The 18,970-nt window shown below is 43.7% G+C and overlaps 1 protein-coding gene across 1 annotated transcript in view; it reads left to right on the plus strand.

Moving 5' to 3' along the window:
- The window catches only part of CNTNAP2 (contactin associated protein 2), a 1,133,692-nt gene extending 1,115,074 nt beyond the window's left edge, over window positions 1-18,618 (plus strand). Inside the window, exons 21-22 of the mRNA XM_045087941.1 lie at window positions 14,457-14,537; window positions 18,261-18,618. Of these exons, the coding sequence (XP_044943876.1) occupies window positions 14,457-14,537; window positions 18,261-18,460 (281 nt within the window). The 3' untranslated portion in view covers window positions 18,461-18,618. The remainder of the gene's footprint in view (window positions 1-14,456; window positions 14,538-18,260) is intronic.
- Window positions 18,619-18,970: the final 352 nt, after the last annotated feature.

Consider the following 18,970-nt stretch of genomic DNA (forward strand, 5'->3'; position numbering starts at 1 on the left):
ATTCCTGTAGGCATATGATATCTTAAGGATTCTTGTCTTGGTAAGTCTTCATCAGGGAAAGGTTAAATAGTATCCAGTATTTCAACATCTATGGACATGACCCAGTTCTTTCTCTTCTGTGATAAAGTAATGGTTTGAGGTGTAGCAACAGATCTCCAAAGAGTGGACCAAGCTTTCATTCCTAGTGTGAACTACATCTAATCATGAGGAGGCATCCTCTCAAGGTACAACTGAAGTAATTTAACTAAAATATTTAGTGGTTTGGTTTTTGTTTGTTCATTTTTTACATTAATAATTCTTAGGTTTGTAGCATTCTCTTACCTTTTTTGTGGGGGTAAAGATTTGGATTTTAAACTTATGCCAGCTTTGCAAAAAGGGGCCACACAGCAAGAAATGTGGGTGGGCTCTAGGAGAGGAAACTAGGACCTCAGTCCTACAACCACAAAGGCTGAGTTCTGCCAACCAGCACGAGCTTGGAACCAGAGGTTTCTGTAAGAGCCTTCAGACAAGAACTCAGCCCTGCTGAGACCATGAGTTGAGTCTTGTGCTCCCCGGTCACACCACGCTCGGTTTGTCCATTGCCCTCCAACTAGTGGAATAACAAACAAGTGTCATCCAGACTTAAATGAGCTTTGAATCACCTGGGGAAAGTCATGAGCTTCAGTAGGTCAGAGATGGAACTTTAGAGTCTGTGTTTCTAACAAGCCCCCAGATGATGCTGGTGCTGATGCTGGGGGTCCACGGACCTCACTGTGAGCGGCAAGGATATAAGGAGGCTTGGGGCAACACCTGTACCTTGCAAATTTAATAGTCTTACCCTGTGGGGCCCTGGGGTGAAATGTCTGGTTGAGCATCCGAATCTCGGTTTCAGTTGAGCTCATGATCTCAGGGTTGTGGCATCGGGCCCCCTGTTGGGCTCCACACTTGGAGCGATGTCTGCTTGGGACTCTCTATCCCTCACCCTGTACCCCCTCCCAAAATAAATAAATCTTTAAAAAAATATATAGACTTACCCCGTAAAACCAGTGGAGCCCATTGGTTTTGTGTTTTGTTTTGTTTATGTTGTTTTGGTTTTCAGTGGGCATAGCTCTTTGACAAGTCTCAGTTTCTTTAATGACAACTGGTTTAATTAGGTTTTCTTTGTCATCTATAATAATTTGTTATATTTTCCCAGACATTTGTGCTTTTAATCTAGGTTTTCAAATTCATTTCCATCGTTGAACAAAATAAGTTCTTATAATTCATTTCCATTCTCCAGAAAATTTCTCATTCAGATCTTTTATACTGGGTTTAGGTTTCCCCGTTTTCTTCTTGATCAGATTAGCACACATTATTGTTTTGTTTTCTTTCTTGATTTTGTTTTTTCCCCCAAAGGGTTTATTTATTAGTTCTACCACGTTTCTGCTTTCTCTTATCAGTTGCCTTTATCTTGACTTCTTTAAATGTATATTCACTGCTCTTTAACTTTGTAATTTGAAAGTTTAATGCTCTCATTTTCATTGTTGGTGTGTGTGTGTGACATCCTCTTACAGGACCAAAGTTACCAAATCGAAGCTCCAGGTCCAATGCTCACTTCTGACCTCACCTCCCAGGGCCAGTATCTTGGTGTAAATACTTTTATCTAAGGCGCCTGAAAAGCCTCCAGAGCCCCTCTCACTTGTTGCAGCCTCTCCGTGTCACTGGAAACAGATGTGGCAGGCTTGCATTTTGCAAAGCAGGGGGGCCAGGAATGGAGAGATGAGGGTGAGTGGCTGAGGTGCAGCGGGGTGCCACCCCCCCACTCAGCCCCACCCCTGCACACCAGCGCCTCGCCACCCATGCTGCTCCCTAGTGGCTTCTGTGCCGATGGTGGGGGGAAGGTGCTGCCCAAGCATTCCATTCTTTCCTAACCAAGACTGTCTAACTCTCCAGAACTTCACTGTGGAAAAATCCAAAGGGGCTCAAACATCCAGCTCCGGAACCACATGTCAACCCTTCTTCCCTTCCTCTTGCGGGCTTCTCTTCCAGTCGGATTTTCCTCTACCTCTCTTGCCCTTTGTCCCTCACAGTAGGTTTGAAAGCCAAGGAGGTTAGGGTTCTGCTGGTCTCTCTCGGTGCTCTGCGCCCTCTGACCCCACCGCACCCGGTGCCATCCTTAGAGTCCACACTCTCCTGAGTCCGTGCCTGGCCAGCCTCTCCCCATGTAGCCGGTCACATGGGGCTGGGAAGGGCAGGGGAACACTGGGCATGTTGCTATGGTGACTTCTCTGTTGACAGCAGAAGCACTGACTCCCAAGGGTTTTGCCTCCTTCTTGTGTTGCAGAAAGTTTCCAAGAAGCCCACAAAAGTGAAGTAAGTTTGAGCTCAGTGTTGTCCAGGGATGTCTGAGTCTGACCTTGGCTCCATCAGACCCCCGCCTGACGCCTCCCACAGCGCTGTGCTGGAACATACCCCTTGGAGCCATTGGGGGCGGGGGAGGTGCAGCGTCTTTCCTTACTGACCTGTCACTCGGAAAGACTGTTGTCAGATTCCCTGGGTGTCAGTTCTCCCAAGGGAATCCCTGCCAGTCACTGCTGGGAAATGCTAGTTCAACCTTTGCTACAAATCAGGGCCTGTATCCTGGCCTATGATTTCAGAAGCTGCAGAAACATCATCCAGATGAAGTGTTTGTCCCAACGCTGTCTGCTTTTCAGAAGAAAGTCACTCTAAACCCCAATAACAAATAAGTGACAAGTTGTTTTTCTCATTTGAAAAGATCTTTGGTTGATTCCCCAGGCTCTGCACAGACTACTCAGAAGCGTCTAAAGACTCAGGGGGATTCTTGATTCTGCTGTTGAGTTTCTACCTGAAAGCAACCATGGAAAGCTTTGGGGGGGGGGGTGTAAAATCAACTTTTTGTTAAACCATAAATGTACGTTAAAATCGATATTAATGTGGCTGCAATTATTTAAACATAGAGATGGAGACAGGTTGCTCTGACATGTCCCCCTTAGAAAGGCTAAAGCTGGTTTTCAAGGGATTACTTGGGAATTTTAACTTTTAGAAACCTGCGAACGATAAAGACAAAAATGATAGCTTAGATTTGTGAGTGATTTTAGTGGCTAAAATGCCAATTTTGTTTTATCCTGGTGGTGGGCTTGTGTGGTGTGTTATTGGCCACCTTCTAGAGATAAAAAAAATCGACTCACAAAATAATGCGTCCGTTCCCTCGGTGAACACCCAAGTGACTGCCGCGGTGACAAGCTCTGCACTGGCCGTGCGTTAGCATCAGCGGGAGAGATTTCCAAAACTCCCGACGCCTGCTCCCCACCCCGGAGAGGTTCCTAACGTGCGGCCCCAATGGAGCCAGGGGCCCCAGTGTTTACAGCACCTCGCTCAAAACTACACAGAGAACAGCGTCATCGGGTCTAAAAGTCAGGCCTGCTCTCTCCCAATTCAGTGCTTTTCCTTCCTCTGAAAAGAAATTTTAAATTTCAGCATAAAAGAATTCCAGTTCCCATTCAGAACTGCGTTCCTGCCTCCCATCAGCACCTAAAGATAATGCGGAAACCGTGGTCTGTATCTCTAGAGTGAATCCCTGCTACTAAGTACATTTTCCGTTTTCTTCCTGCTTCCTCTTTCTCCACACTGAGTAACTCATCCCCGAGACGGCTAGAGCCAATTAGATATTTTTGTCACACTCTGTTGACATGAATGAGAAGAGCCAGGGCAGAGCCACGTGGCTTGTGCCGGCTTGTGGAGAAATCAACTTCCGGAAAACACTGGGAAGTTTCCATTCGTTTTACAAGGTTCTCTTTGATGACCGCCAGTCATTCCACCTGCCAACAACCAAAGACAGTTGTCCTCTGAGATCCAAGGGTAATTCGAGAAGACAACGGTTCAAAAGCCGGGAGAAATATCCGCATGAGATTTGTATATTCGGTTTTATGGGGTTTTATGGGGTCAACCTTTTTGAAAGAAAAGGCATTGTCTTGGGATTGGAATTGGGATTTTTCACTTGTGCTAATGCAGCTGAAAAGAGTATTTCAAAAGCAAGAGCCCAACTGGGCATTGATAAAAGACTTAAAACATGTGCAGAATTAATTTTTAAAAGCACTTTCAGTTTGCACACTCCCCCCTTCTACGAGACCGCACAAGAGAGCCAGAACCCAGCTGCCAGGCTGTAATCTGGGCATATACCACTGTGTTCTAGAAACCCTTCTCTTCTGTGTACTGATTTTTGAACTCTCATGGAGAAAAGGGTGCATTTTACATTTTGATAAGATAGCAGTTACAATGCAGGCCTCCTGCGAAGCCCAGACTCTGTGGGTATGGACAGAGCCAACCCGTGGAGAACAGGAGTATATTCACCATCTGCGACGAAAGACCGCCTTTTTTGCAAGTTAAGATATAGATAGTATAGGAGATTAAACATTTTTTAAATGCATTCTGTTGTTCACTGTACTACCTCAAAAGACATAGGATGATGACAAAAGCAGATCAGTAATATCCAGCTGTTTCCAAAAGAGCTGTCCACAAATTTGGCCTTTGAATTTACTAGAAATTTCCATGAAGGGAGAGTCAAATGATACATTCGTTCTTCCATGATTTCTCATATGATTCGTTGTGCCTAAATAGTCTCACAAATGATGAAACTCATACCTGGTGTCAATTCTGGGTGATAAGACAGTTATTTTCACTAAGCTTCTACATCATAAATTCTGGAAGTCCAAAGCCTTGACTGATATCTGCGTGAAGCCTCATGGGTGTGTGTCTCACTGGAAGCCTGGAGACAAGAGCTTCAGGGTCTCCTGAAGGTGCTGGTCTTCTGAATGGTACCACGAAGACCCCTGTCTGGGAGGAAAAGTGAACCCATCAGGAGATGTAAAAGACACATTTCTAACTTGTTCACCACGACTGGTATCTTCCCATGCTTGTGTTCTCAGCCACCCTGTCCCTGGAAACTGAGACTGTTTCCACCGTACAGTAAACAACTATTTCTTGCTAACACTGTTTGGCCAATAATTAGCCACAGATCGTGTTAACTGAGACCCTGTGTACCAAGTGTGTTCACCGGGCTTGGAAAATTAGTCTGTGACTGTGACCCAGCATTTCATCCAGCGACAGACACGGACTCTGGATCTTCAGAACGTTGGACACACCGTGTTGCTGTGTGGCCATGGTCCTTCTACCCTGAACTGGCTGCCTTCTGTCCCAGCATAACCTCCGCCCATGCAAGAGCCCTCAGCAAGGAGACCAGAGTTCTTTCAAAAAACAAATCAGTTCCAGAAAAATTGACAACCCAGCATTCTGGAAAATATGTCTGTTTCCTCTCCTGTGTGCCTTCCAGTGCGACCGTAACATTAAGAACCTAGGTGCCAATATCACAATATTTCCCCCCATATGCTTGCTTTACAGAAGAAACTTGTGTTATTCTTTTTAACCCAAAAAGATCTCCAAGGACATGCCTTAGATAGTCAATTATTTAACTCCTTGGCTGTTTCTTCTGCAACTGCTCTTAATATCGGCTAGTGATAGACTGTCCCCCTCTGCATTCAGAATACTAAGGAATCAAACTAGAAATAAAAGCAGCGTTCCTACAGTAGCTTTCACAACACTGGAAGGAACGGGACTAAAGGAAATGAACAGGGGCATCTGTCATGCAACTCCTTGAAAACACACAAGTGATTCGGCCAAAAACCTGAAAACGAGCAAAACCAAAGTTTCTCAGAAGGAATTCTTTTAATTCCCTCTGAGACACCACATTAAAGTAAAACACGTGGGCAGAACAGCCAGAGATACAGATCACCAAAGGTCTCAGTTCAAGCGCTGCCCTCCAGGTGAGGTTTGCGGTCAAGCCCCCTGTTCGAAATGCAGAGTCCCAGGCCCTACGCCAGACCAACCCAGTGGGAATCTGCATTTCCACTGGATCCCAGGCAGCTGGTAGGGGACCCTAAAGGCACATTAGAATGCAGTGCAGGAGATTCTTAAGTCTAGTGAACAAACTGAGGGTGGCTGGAAGGGGGGGTGGGGAGGGGGCAGGGGGTGACTGGGGGATGGGCATTAAGGAGGCACGTGATGTAATGAACACTGGGTGTGATATGCAGCTGATGAATCACTGAACTCTCTGACACTGATAATACACAGTATGTTAATTAAATCAAACTAAAAACAAAAATTTTTAAAAGAAATACAAGGAAGAAGAAAAAGCTTAGAGAGCCCCCCAGGGACACAGCACACGGTGTGCACTGACCTCCCTCCATTGAAATAGAAGTGTCAGCCCGGGAAGGGGGTGGGGGATCCTGCCGCTGCTGGGTACAGCTTGGAAACCTGGTTTTCCCTCAAAAAGGGGGTTAAATCGATTGTATTCCCCCAGACTGGGGCTTCTCCATTCCTGAGATCAGCATGGATTTATTTACGCCCCAAGGCAGGGGAAACCGCGCTCCGATCCGCACACCCCGGCAGACAGGAGCATGGCAGCCTTCCTGTGAAGGGAGCACCACACTCCCGGGCTCCCCAGCCCTTGCTCTGGGGCTCCCTGATCTAGACTTTCAAGGCTCGGCTTGAGAACTACAGCCGGACGCATGGGAAGCGGCTTCAGTGGGTCCAAGGGGCACTTAGGTGGCCGGCACCTCCCCGCCCTGCAGGACTCTGAACCTGGCCGTGGGATTTAGCCTCTTCCTCGGGAGGGAGACATTGAGGGATCCAGCCTGTGAAAGCCGGCACGTCCTCTGATCCACGAGTGCCCAGGACATCATCCAGCAACAGCTCTGACACTCGACTCAGAAACAATGACAACTAACAAGAAGAAATCATTTGCCTACCTGACACCTTTGTCCCACGTGAAAATGGATACCATGTGCCTTACCTGTGTTTATTTCATGGAATACAAAGCCTGAGCTTCTGTCGGTAACAAGCTAGTTCCAATTCAACCACATCTATATAGTTAATCAGAAAAAGAACGCAATGTCAGCCTAGTCCTGGAACATCAGCAAATCTTTGGTCCTAAAAGGCAATGGAGACTATTCAGAGTTGGCTTTAAAAAAAAAAAAAAAAAAAAAAAAAGGAGGAAATCTAATGTGATCATTTGCCCATTCAGTTCTTTTGTGTAGAAGCTGGCATAATTCAGACACTCAGACAAACAGCAGATGATGACCAGTTCCTGTGTTCTGTGTATTGTCACCTAATGAACCTCTTCTGGTCACGCCATCTCTGACGCCTGCGTATGCAGCTGCCACTTGCTCCCTCCTTTAAGAAGCTGGAAAGGGAAGGTTGTTTAACTTCTTCAGTCAGAAGCCAAAATCCATAATTTCTTCCCCATCTGAAATTGAAATTCTGGCTGGCTGTCTTTCTGCAAAAACGGAAGTGTAGAGGTATATATACGAGACTGAGGCTCGTGCGGATACGTGCCACGCTCCGTTTGCCTGGATAAAACCCGGCGGCTTGAGGAACCTCTCCCTCCTGATAACGTGGTCAACCAGAGCCTCTGAAAATAAAACAACGTCCCCTTATAGCTTTACCGTCTTAGTCAGCCACCATTTGTGTTCATACATTTCTAAAATACCAGTCAGTAGTGAATGGCTGAAACAAATTCTTTGAAAAAATTAACAATTTTCTGCCATCGAGCTCAGACTGGAAGAGAGAATAAAGCAAAATGAAACAAAGACGCTGAGAAGAACAAAGACATGTATACATCATCTAGCCCAGCCCCCGTTGCAAAAATCATGGGGCAATCCAAATTAAATTATAACTAATAGCAGCAGTTTTGTTCAAGGGTCTCAAATTATCACTTTAGATGCCGAAGCTCAAGTGGTTTCCATGGCGATATTTTCTCTAGGAGATGTCAGCTACTATCTAATTTTTTTGTCCCTGATATATGACAACCTGAAGCTTTTAGTGTCTTTCACTTGGGGGGTTTTATGTTAGATAATCTCGATTTATTTTTATATGCATTTAAATGTGTGTTTTATTTGCAATTGGTTTCTGAGCCCAAAGTCTACAATTTTACATATTTTGAAAGTTAGTAAATAAGAACTGCAACTATTTATCTTGTGTAGTTAAAAAAAAAAAAAAAATTGCTTTACTGCTCCATCCTCTCCCTGTCTGCTCAATGGGACAAGCAAGAAATGTGAGGCTAAAGAATTTGAATCTCTCTTTAATATTCTCTTCTTACAACGGTCTTTTAAATCATTTCTTTGTACTATAGCACCTGCCTGGAAACTTTCTCTGTTCGTTTTTCACATTCTATATTCGCAGTCAACAATTATATTCTGACACTGATGTTTTAAAGTACAGTTCACACTAGTCGTGATTTCATAGTTTCACAAGTATTTTCACGGTGGTAAAAACCATGCTTTCTGTTCTGGAACCAGGGGAATCTTGGTCTTCTGTTCTCTGACAGTGTTCATTTGGGGGTTACTGCATTGTTCGGCTGATCCCGTCACCATGTGGAATTACCCTTTGTCAGATAAAATGTCTCTCATGTCTTTCAAAGCCAGACAAGTACAGTCAGAAGCCTTCCTCTATCCTTGGCTTTCCCAGGCAGGTGGCCAACCACAGTGAGAACCTTAAAACCATCCTGTCATGGGGCCCCATGGGTGGCTCAGTGAGTTAAGCCTCTGCCTTCGGCTCAGGTCATGATCTCAGGGTCCAGGGATCGAGTCCCGCACGGGGCTCTCTGCTCAGCAAGAACCCTGCTTCCTTCTCTCTCTCTCTGCCTGCCTCTCTGCCTACTTGTGATCTCCCTCTCTCTGTCCAATTAATAAATAAAATCTTTAAAAAAACAAAACAAAACATGCCGTCATGTTGGAGGTTCGCTAGAGCCAGTGTAGACCATGTACAGCGATGGGGAACCACTTTCCCTAGCCCTGCTCTTACTGTGTTTATTTTCATATTAGAAACAGTTCAGCTTAGTGTTTTGCAAGCAGTTTCCAGAGTCAGTGTCCTGGGTTCAAACCCTGGCTCTACTCTGGCTGGTCATGAGACCTCAGACAAGCTTTGAGCCTTTCCAAGTGGGCTGAATATGCCAACCTCTCAAGGTTCAACGTGAGGATGAAATGAGTTCATTTGTGAAAAGGACTTACACAGTGCCTGACTCACAGGAAGTGCCATTATTATATTTTCTGAAGAGCTTGCTCCTGAAATTTGAGTTTCATGTGATTTACGTGTCGTGCTCCACAATGGAAGGAAAAGGCTTACAGGTTGATTCTACCCACGACTTGCTCTTCCGGGCCTTAATGTCGAGAGTCATCCAAATGGGGACTAGTTTTATAATCTAGAATTTTGAGCTTTATTGCTCATCACATATAAACAACCTACATGGTGACCTGTGATGTCCCTCGCCTCCTGGCAGGCGGGGCTCAGAACTTGCCCCAGCACTCAGGAGCCCCGTTCGTCTCCACTGCAAGGAGAGGGCGCCCCCCTCGCCCCTGCGCAGCACTCAGAATAAGAAGTGCTGATTACGCTGTCATTTGCTTTCCTGGTAAATCCTGCCAAGAATGCAGCAAAAGGAAGGGCAAAACGCCATTGGAACCAGAATAAAATTTTCATGCTTTCTATTCTTTTGGGGAGAGGAAATCACATTTTTTTTTCACCCAGTTTGAAGATCTGATCACTCTACTGTATGTGTGTAATTATGGAGAACATCTGCCCCCTGGCCTGCTCTTAAAAGTTTGTTGTTTCCTTCCTTGTTTTCAACCTGAAGACAGAGGAGGAGGGAAAACACACCAGTACTGAGCTCTCAGGGCGCTTTGCATGTGGCAAAGACAACGTCCATGTGTCCAGTATGAATCTGACCCATGTCTGAATATGTCTGGGGCCTATGGTCAGTTTTCTTTCTCTGGGCGAGAAGGGCAGTAGGAGTGCACGTAGGGCTCTGAAGCCTCAGCCGGGCTGTTTAACAAGTGCGTGTGCAGGTCAAGAACCCCTCCACGTGGGTTCCTCCAGCAACGCGCTCTGCTGGTCCTCCGCTGGGCAGGAAAGGGGACAGGAGCTAACCCCTGGGTGTGCAAGGGAGTATGGTCTGTGCATGGTCGGTGTAATGGGGGAGGCCAGATGGACAAAAGGACATGAACAAGAGAAGTAAGCAGAAACGCACACGCTTCTGTGAGATGCTAAGTCAGAACTGGCGTAGCCCCATGCTTTGGACGTTAGCATCACGCTGTGCTACGTGGAGGTCCAGGGGGAAGTGTACTGAATCTGGTCTTTGCCTATTTGATGCAAGTCTGGTCTTGAGACTATTAATACCTAGAGTCTGATTTGTTTGTTTGGTTGGTTGAAGTAGACTCCGTGCCCAGCATGGGACTCAAATTCATGCACGACCCTGAGATCAAGAGCCCCATGCTCTACCAACAGAACCAGCCAGTCTGTATTGACCTACCCATGACTTTTCCCAAAATATACGTTCCTTGATACTGCTGCACCCCTAAAATTGCTCAGCTCGCCCAGCAAGCCAGGGGTGGGATGGAGCAGAATGAAGCCTGGGTCATGGATGAGCTCTGTGCTCTGTTCTCATCGTGTCTCTTGGTTTCCGTGTTTCCTGATGTGCATTTCCTAGAGGATGTCGGGACCCTGGGGGAAAGGACAGTTACAATGAAGTCATTTCAAATATTTCTATCAGAATAGCAATTGCTGGGCTCGCCAGAGTGAAACAGATTTGCCTCAGGGAGTAAGGGCTCACACGTACTAGGACAACCAGGTTTAAGTAATAAATAAGGCCATGAACATAGAAATCCTCGCACGAGAATCAGAACCCTGCCCTTGAATTTCATAAGGACTCCAGTGGTACCTGAGGGTTCCCCACAGGTCGTTTTCTGATCACCACCAAAGACTAGTGGACACAGGAACCACTAGCGCCTTTCTGTACTCAGTGTGCTCATTTTCTTTATTGGGAAGGATAAGCATGCTGCCTCGCTTTAAGGGTTGAGTCAGGTTTAGGTAACTGACTTTTAAAATTAGACCTGCACCAGAGGCTTAATTATTAGAAGAGGCTACAGAAACATTTGCACACGTATCTCTTAGTGGACTGATTTTAACAAACACCTCGTTAGCTTTTGCTACTTGTAGGCACTATGTCATTGGGTCTGCAAACATAATTAAGATCGGCCCCTGCCTTTAAGAGGGTGGCTAGCATGTAAGGAGGGATGAGAATTAAGACTGATCGCCCTTGACAAGAGTGCCAGACACGTGGCTGAGGATGGTTTTAGGAGAGAGGTAGGATTTGGTGGACACAGAAAGGAAGGGCGGGTGGATGTGAAGCGGCCGAGCGTGGATGGATGGACGAGCAAGAATGAGCAAGGACATGTCCACCGCAGCATCGGCAGTGTCCGGTGGAGCAGTGGTCCTGGCAGGGAGGAAGCAGGAGGGAAGTTCAGCTCGCAGGAGGCCTCCCTCCCCCTGCCAGGGCGTTCGGATTTAAAAGCAAAGGCAATCCTGGCATATTTTTAAATGGTCTCTTCTAACTCTTGTTGTTCTCCGTGGGTCATCTGAGGTCATACCCCCACCTTCCACTACTGTTTGTGTCCATAACTTCAAGGGACCTAGAGAGAGGCATGTCCGTATTGCTAGACATCTGTGTTTTTCTGCAGCTTTGTAGCCAGAGATGCAAAGCCCATAAAGTAGGTTTGGAAGCAGAGAGAAAGCCTGCTGTCTTCCACATCCGCATTACCCAAAGCAGAAAAACAAACAGTTTCATAATATCATGAATGTCACACAAGAGAATAATAACAAAATTGCCACGGTAATTTTTTGTCTCCGTGCTTAATGTATTTTGAAGGTTCATATTATTTCAAAGTAGTGAGGAGATTTCTGTGTTCATCAAAAAGAGATGGGAAATAGAAGTCACTCATCAAATACCAAACGTCCAGTAGATCTCTCCATCTGGGTGTCCCACAGGCCTCTCAAACTCAGTGTGTCCAAGACAGACCAGATTTCTCTCCCTCATCCCCTAAAAAGGCTCCTCCTCCCATGGGTCCTGCCCCAGCTAATCTGTCTGAACCCTGGAACTTCCTCACCTGGCTGTCTCTTCCCAGCCCTCCAAAGGCAGGATGGGAATTAATCCTGCCTGATTTTAAATCCCAGCTGGGCCACTTACAAGCTTGATGACTTTCTAGAAGGACATGGACTAAATCGTGTCCAGAGAAGAGTGATTACATTGTCAGAAGGCCTGGAAACTACATCAAGGATGAGCACTGAAAGTATAAGCTTTCATCCTTGGAAAGAAACCCTCAGCCTCTCCATCTTGGAAGGATGGTTTATGCCAGGGAATTACGTGCATTAATAACCAGATCTTACTGTGGCCCTGTGAGTGTATGAGTTACAACACAGCAACTACAAAGCAATTTCAGGCAATTTACTGAAAATATATAGGGTCATAACTATAACCACATCCATGCTTTAGATGAGTGTTTTGACTACATAAACCAAACCCTTCAACGGGGCACGGAAAGTTCTCATTAATAACGATTTTCATCTTTTTTATTGTTCACTGTGTATCCCCAGCACATAGAATGGTGCCTGACATATGGCAGGCGTTCTGGAAAGATGTGTTGAATGATTGAATACATTCATTTGTCACATCTAGCAATAATACTTCTCTCAAGAGAAAGCTCAGGTTTATAGAAGAAACTGAGGTTTCTAAAAACATTATTTGTTTTATGTAAGCCATTTTTACTCATACAGGGTATGTTTATGACATCAGGCAAGGAGCCTATAAATGCAAGATCATTGCATCGATGGGCTGACCCTTGGGCTTTGAGTATCAGTCCATGCCGTCTATCCCAGAAACTCCTGAAGGGCAGGGGAGAGTTGCTGGACCCCACTGCAGTCCATGTTGGCTCTGCCCCTTTCCCTTCTCCCTAGATTTAGGGTTGGACCAGTTAAAATAAGCACATAATACCAAAAGTTCTCTCCCACATCCACCAGCTAAGGAGGGAAGGGGATAGGAAAAGTCCCGAGGACTCAGAGATAAGTTCTCTTTCATTTGTATCTTTCTTAGTGTCTGTGTTTTAAACAAATCAGCAGGTGTGAGTGACACTGATGGCCAAGCTGATCTGGAATATGATGCATCCAGGAAAGGATAATTTTCCTGGTCTTAAGTAAGAATATCGAGTTGAAGAAAGAAAGGGTTAAATAGTCTTTGCTGGTGGAATCTGAAATCGCTCTCTTTGGTCGCCCTATTTGCTAGGGAAAAGGAGACGAAAGGCTCACCTACTTTTCTTTTTAAGATTTTATTTATTTATTTATTTATTTAACAGACAGAGAGAGCATGAGCAGGGGAGAGAGGCAGAGGGAAAAGCAGCCTCCGCACTGAGCAGGGACCCCGATGCAGGACTCCGTCCCTGGGATCGTGACCAGAGCCGAAACCAGAGACTTAACTGCCTGCGCCACCCAGGCGCCCCTATGTCCTTTCTTCATTATGCTGGGAATCTTTAGAAGTAGAGCTCAGGGATGAGCCTTGGAAAACCTGAGTCCCCAGTGAGATTCTCCTTAAATCATAACTTAAGCCTGTTTGCTCGGTCTGTGCACATGGAGTTATCCCAAACAACTAGTTTAATTTTTTTTTTTAATCTCTGATGCCGTCCAGTAGCCATGGCTCTGACTAGACGAAGGTAATGTGCTGAAGGAGAAGCTGCTTCTGTAGGAGTGTTTGCCTGAAGCCGTAACTTCTCCAACAGAAGCCCAGTGAATGTAGAACCATCTTTGAAGCTAAATTGGTTTGTTTGGTTAATGAAGACCCATCGAAAGGCTTCAGGATCTGTTTGCCTTGAAATACATCTTAGAGAAGATTGGAATTTAATACCACTTGTTTTTTGTTTTTTGTTTTTTGTTTTTAAATAGGGAAAGAAACAAATTTCATTAGACGGTTTATGTTATTCTCAACTCTTGGGAAATTTTACCCCTGTACAAATTCCTGACATGTACTGTTTTGTTAGGAATGTGTAGAATATTAATTTAAAGAAATGATTCCTTTTTAAGCTAATACTATAGGCTGTAAAAAGCTCTACAAAAATAGTCAAGGTCACCAGTTATGAATGGGATAAAAGTGGATAGGAGGCAGATTTCAGCCAAACATAAGAAAAAGTATTCTAGTACGTAAGTCTGCCTGTCCTGGAGTGGGAACAGGCTGAGAGAGAGTTCTGATTCTCTAACACTCCTCCAAAGGCTTTACAGCACTTCTCTGGGCCTCGTGTCAGGGAGAACCAGGCAAACCCAGGCACAGAGGAGCTGTGACCTTGTGGAAATGATAACAAGATGGTCTGTCTAAAACTGACATCTCGTCTGGAAGTTGTATGAAAAAATGTGCATCAGGACACCCAACTGGCTCAGTCGGTAGAGCATCCGACTCCTGGTCCAAGGGTTGTGAGTTCAAGCCCCAAGTTGTGCATAGAGTCTACTTTTAAAAAAATAAAATAAAATAAAGCAGAAATACCCATCAAATTTGGGAGGATTGCTGGTATCCTTGACTCTTACGTTTGACTGTTTCATGTCTTCCTCCGCAGCCAGTGCCGATTTTCCATATAATCCAGGCCAAGGTCAAGCTATAAGAAATGGAGTCAACAGAAACTCGGCTATCATTGGAGGTGAGTGATTTACAGAACAGGCTTTCATGTGCGCTACTCCCCTGTGGAAAGTAAAAATTTCAATAAAATCATAGTTGTAAAGAAAACAGTCATGTAGATTTTTACCTGATTCATTTTGCTAATTAAATATGACTTAAGATTGTAGAATATGGATGTGCGGACACCTAGCTGCCTTTCACTGCTGATCCATAAATAAAGGAGGGGTGCGGAGCTAGCCAGCACCTGACCAGGCAGGGAGGTCAGCGTGCAGCCGCCAGGACGGCCTCATCCCCTTTCATTTCCATTCTGAGTCCCTCCCCTCCCAGATGGCCCAGGATAACTTACTCCAGAAGTAGGAAGGACTAAGCCGGTCTGCTTTGAGTTGTCTTAATAAAAACTCCTCGGCATTGAATAAGCTAGGGTATCTAAAATACTCTAGCCTTCTTTCTCACCACGGACAACAGCAGAATGATGGAACTCTCCCAACACAGACCCTCCTGTCTGGGTCAGTACGGACATCCCTGTTGTCCACAGCCGCCTTCCCTGCCTGCACCTTCTGTCTTGGTTCATAAGGATGTCTCCTGCCTGTCTGAGTATTGCTACTGTGGTCAACATGTCAGCAGTTTTGAGCCCAGCCAGTCACCTTGGCTCAGCCAGTAGGTTTCTTTTCCACATGGAGATAGTAGATGCTTCTAGAACTAGAATACATTCAGAACGCTGCTTAAATCACATTGTCCAAAGTTCTGGCGTGATCTTATCAAGGTCCCTATCCTCACTGATTTTTGCTTTTTTAAGATCAACTTTGTTGAAGTATAAAGCAGACTTACTCACATGGAGCAGGTCAGTGACGAGTCAAACCGGCACAGCCATAACCCCCACCACGATCAGGCGACGGGGCATTGCCATCCTCGGAAGCGCTTTGTGCCCATCCTTTTCCCCATCCCAATCCCAACCAAGGCAAGCTCTGATATGCTTTATGTCTCGTAGATGACTTCTACCTCCTTTAGAACTTCACATAAATGGAATCCTAGAGTATGCCACCTGCGGTGCCTTACTTCTGCTCAACACAGTGTTTCTGGAACTACCCGTTGCTGCATGGATCGATAGTTTAATTGTCAAGTTGTATTCTATTGTATGAGCGCACTGTCATTTGTTTAATCTGCTTTCCTGTCGCTGTTTGGTTTGTCTCCAGATTGCAGCTATTTTGAATAAAGCTGCTATGAATATGCTTGTTGAAGCCTTCTATGAACATAAGTTTTCATTTCTCTTTGGTAATTCTAGCAGCACAGCTGCTGTGTGTTCTAGAAAGTGGATATTAAACTTTGTAAGAAATTGCTATCCAGTTTTCCAAAAATGGTTGAACCACTTTACATTCCCATAATTACTATCTGGGAGGTTAGGTTTGCTCCACAATCTTATCAACCCTTGGTATTTTCAGGCTTCCGAATCTTAGCCACTCTAGTGGATGAGTAGTGGTAACTCATTGAGGTTTTAGTGGCGATTTCTGGTGACCACTTGTTTTGAGCATCTTTTCACATGCTTATTGCCATTTATAAATCTTTTGTGAAATGTCTGTTTAAAACTATTTGGTCATCTTTTATTTATTTAATTTTTTTTTTAAGATTTTAAGATTTTATTTATTTACTTGACAGAAAGAAACATAGCTAGAGAGGGAACACAAGCAGGGTGTTCATCATCTTTTAACTGGATTGTTTTACCTCTTCTTTTGAGTTAAAATAGTTTTTTATATTCTAGATAGTTTAAGTTCTTTGTCAGACATCTGTATTGTGAATATTTTCTCCCAGTCTGTGACATGCCTTTTCATTTTCTTAGTGGTATTTTTTGAAAAGCAAGAGGTTAAAATTTTGATAAAGTCCAGTTTTTCAAATCTTTTTATACTTTGTGATTTTTTTAATTCTTTTAAATATACCTGTTCAAGGTTGTGAAGATTTTTTCTCCTATGTTTTTTTCTAGAACTTTTATAGCTGTGGTTTCTGTTACTAAGTCTGTCATCACTTTGAGTTGTTATATAGTGTGGTATAAAGGTCAAAGCCATTGTTTTCCAAATTAATACTAGTTATTCCAAGACCATTTGTTGAAAAGACCATATTTTCCAAATTTAATTTCCTTGGAGCTTTTGCCAAAAATCAATAGGCCATATATGTATATGTCTTTTTTCTGGGATATATATATGGATATATAGATATATCTATCTTTACCCAAGACCATGCCTGCTTCATTGCATAATTCTTTAATCTCCAGCTATATCTTTTTTGTTTTTCAAAATCATGTTGGCTATTCTGGATGCTTTGCATTGCCCAATAAAATTTAGAATCAACTTATAAATTTCTACCAAAAAAAAAATTTTGCTGTCATTTTCATTGAGATTGTGTTAGATCTATAAATGGACATCTAAACAATATTGGGTACTTAAGTTCTTAAACATGATCTATCTATCCATTTACTGACATCTTTAATTTTTCCCAGTAAGGTTTTATGGTCTTGAGTACATAGCCTTGAACAATTGTATTCGGGTTGTTTTTATTATAAATGGTATTATTTTATTACTTTATTACTAGCAATATTTTTCCAACAATTTTTGGCTAGTATATAAAAATACAATTGATTTTTGTATATTGACTTTATATCTCTCCTATGACCTAGCTAAATGTATTCTTAGTTCTAGAAACTTTTTTTTTTAACATACCCCTTAGGATTTTCTTTTTTCTTTTTTTTTTTTTTAATATTTTTATTTATTTATTTGTCAGACAGAGATTACAAATAGGCAGAGAGGCAGGCAGAGAGAGAGGAAGAAGCAGGCTCCCTGCTGAGCAGAGAGCCCGATGTGGGGCTCGATCCCAGGACTCTGAGATCATGACCTGAGCCGAAGGCAGAGGCTTTAACCCACTGAGCCACCCAGGCGCCCCACCCCTTAGGATTTTCTACACAGATAATCGTATCACCTGAGAATAAAGAAAATGTTTATTTCTTCTCAATCTGCACCTTTTTCTTTCTTTGTTATTCATTTTCTTCCATTGGCTTGGGCTCCCAGTACATTGAAAGAACTACATTCTTCCATTGTTCCATATTTTAGAGAAAATCCATTTATTCTTTTGGTATTAAGATATTAGCTGTAGGTTTCTCACGGATACCTTTTATCAGGTTGAGAAAGTTCCCTTCTACTGATGGTTTCTGAGATGTTTTATAATGAATGGAGGTTGAAGCTTGTCTGGTGCTTTTTCTCCTGTATTTTTCTTCATTGTGGTAAATTACATCACTTTATTCCTTTCATGTTAGACCAATCTTGCATTCCTAGAATTAACACCGCTTAATCACAAGATATTCTTTTCTGGATTTGATTGGCTAAAATTTTGATTGCTGGATTTGATTGGCTAAAATTTTACTGAAGGGGACTCTTGCTCTGTAGTTTTGTTTTTTGTTTTTTTGTTTTGGTTTGGTTTTTTGTGATGTGTTTCGTCTTGGTATCAGGATGATGCTGGGCTTTTTAAATGGGTTGAACAGTGGTTCCTCCCGTCTGTTTAATTGCCTATCAATTAACACAGCTGTGAATTAATCCTGTTTCCTTTCAGTCCTGTCCATTTCTGTTGCAGTTCCTTTTTGGAGTTTTGTATTCTGTATGGGGGAGGGTGGTGTCTGAGGGAACCCAGGCACCTGGGGGAGGTGGTGTTGGAGAGATGAGTCTGAGGTTTGTTTAATGACCAGCGCTTCTCCTGTCTCCACCAGGGGTCATCGCTGTGGTGATTTTCACCATTCTCTGCACCTTGGTCTTCCTCATTCGCTACATGTTCCGCCACAAGGGCACCTACCACACCAATGAAGCAAAGGGAGCAGAGTCTGCAGAGAGCGCCGATGCCGCCATCATGAACAACGACCCCAATTTCACAGAGACCATTGATGAGAGCAAAAAGGAATGGCTCATCTGAGGGGTGGCTCTTTGGCTATGGGAGAGGGAAGGGCGAGTTATTAGGGAGGAGGGAAAGGGACAAAAGCACCCTACTTCATACTCTTGAGCACATCCTTAAAATATCAGCACAAGTTGGGGGAGGCAAGCAACAGAAAATTCTGGAGACGGATTGCCACACAAAAAAAAATACTTTTTAATATTTCTTTATAGCTGAGGTTCCCCTTCTGTATCAACTCAAAATAATACAAAAAATGCTTTTAGAGTTTAAGAAATGGTTGAAATTTGTAGGTAATACCGTCTTCTTTTGTGTGTGTTTAGAGGTGTTCTAAAAAACCCATGGTAACAGGGCAAGTTTTCTACATTTTTAAGAGCCCTTAGAATGTGGATATTTTTTCTTGAGAAAAGCTGATGCTCATGGCCTCCAGCATTCTCTTTCTTTTGCATATAGTCGATTTGTAATGGGCTATCGTAGTAACTAGTTCGTGTTCATACAGTATTTCTTTTCGTGTCCTGTAAATTGGAAAAGGAA

This window comes from Mustela putorius, unplaced genomic scaffold, assembly GCF_011764305.1.
Source record: "Mustela putorius furo isolate JIRA1106 unplaced genomic scaffold, ASM1176430v1.1 tig00001680_pilon_pilon_pilon, whole genome shotgun sequence".
In the NCBI taxonomy this organism is placed as follows: domain Eukaryota; kingdom Metazoa; phylum Chordata; class Mammalia; order Carnivora; family Mustelidae; genus Mustela; species Mustela putorius.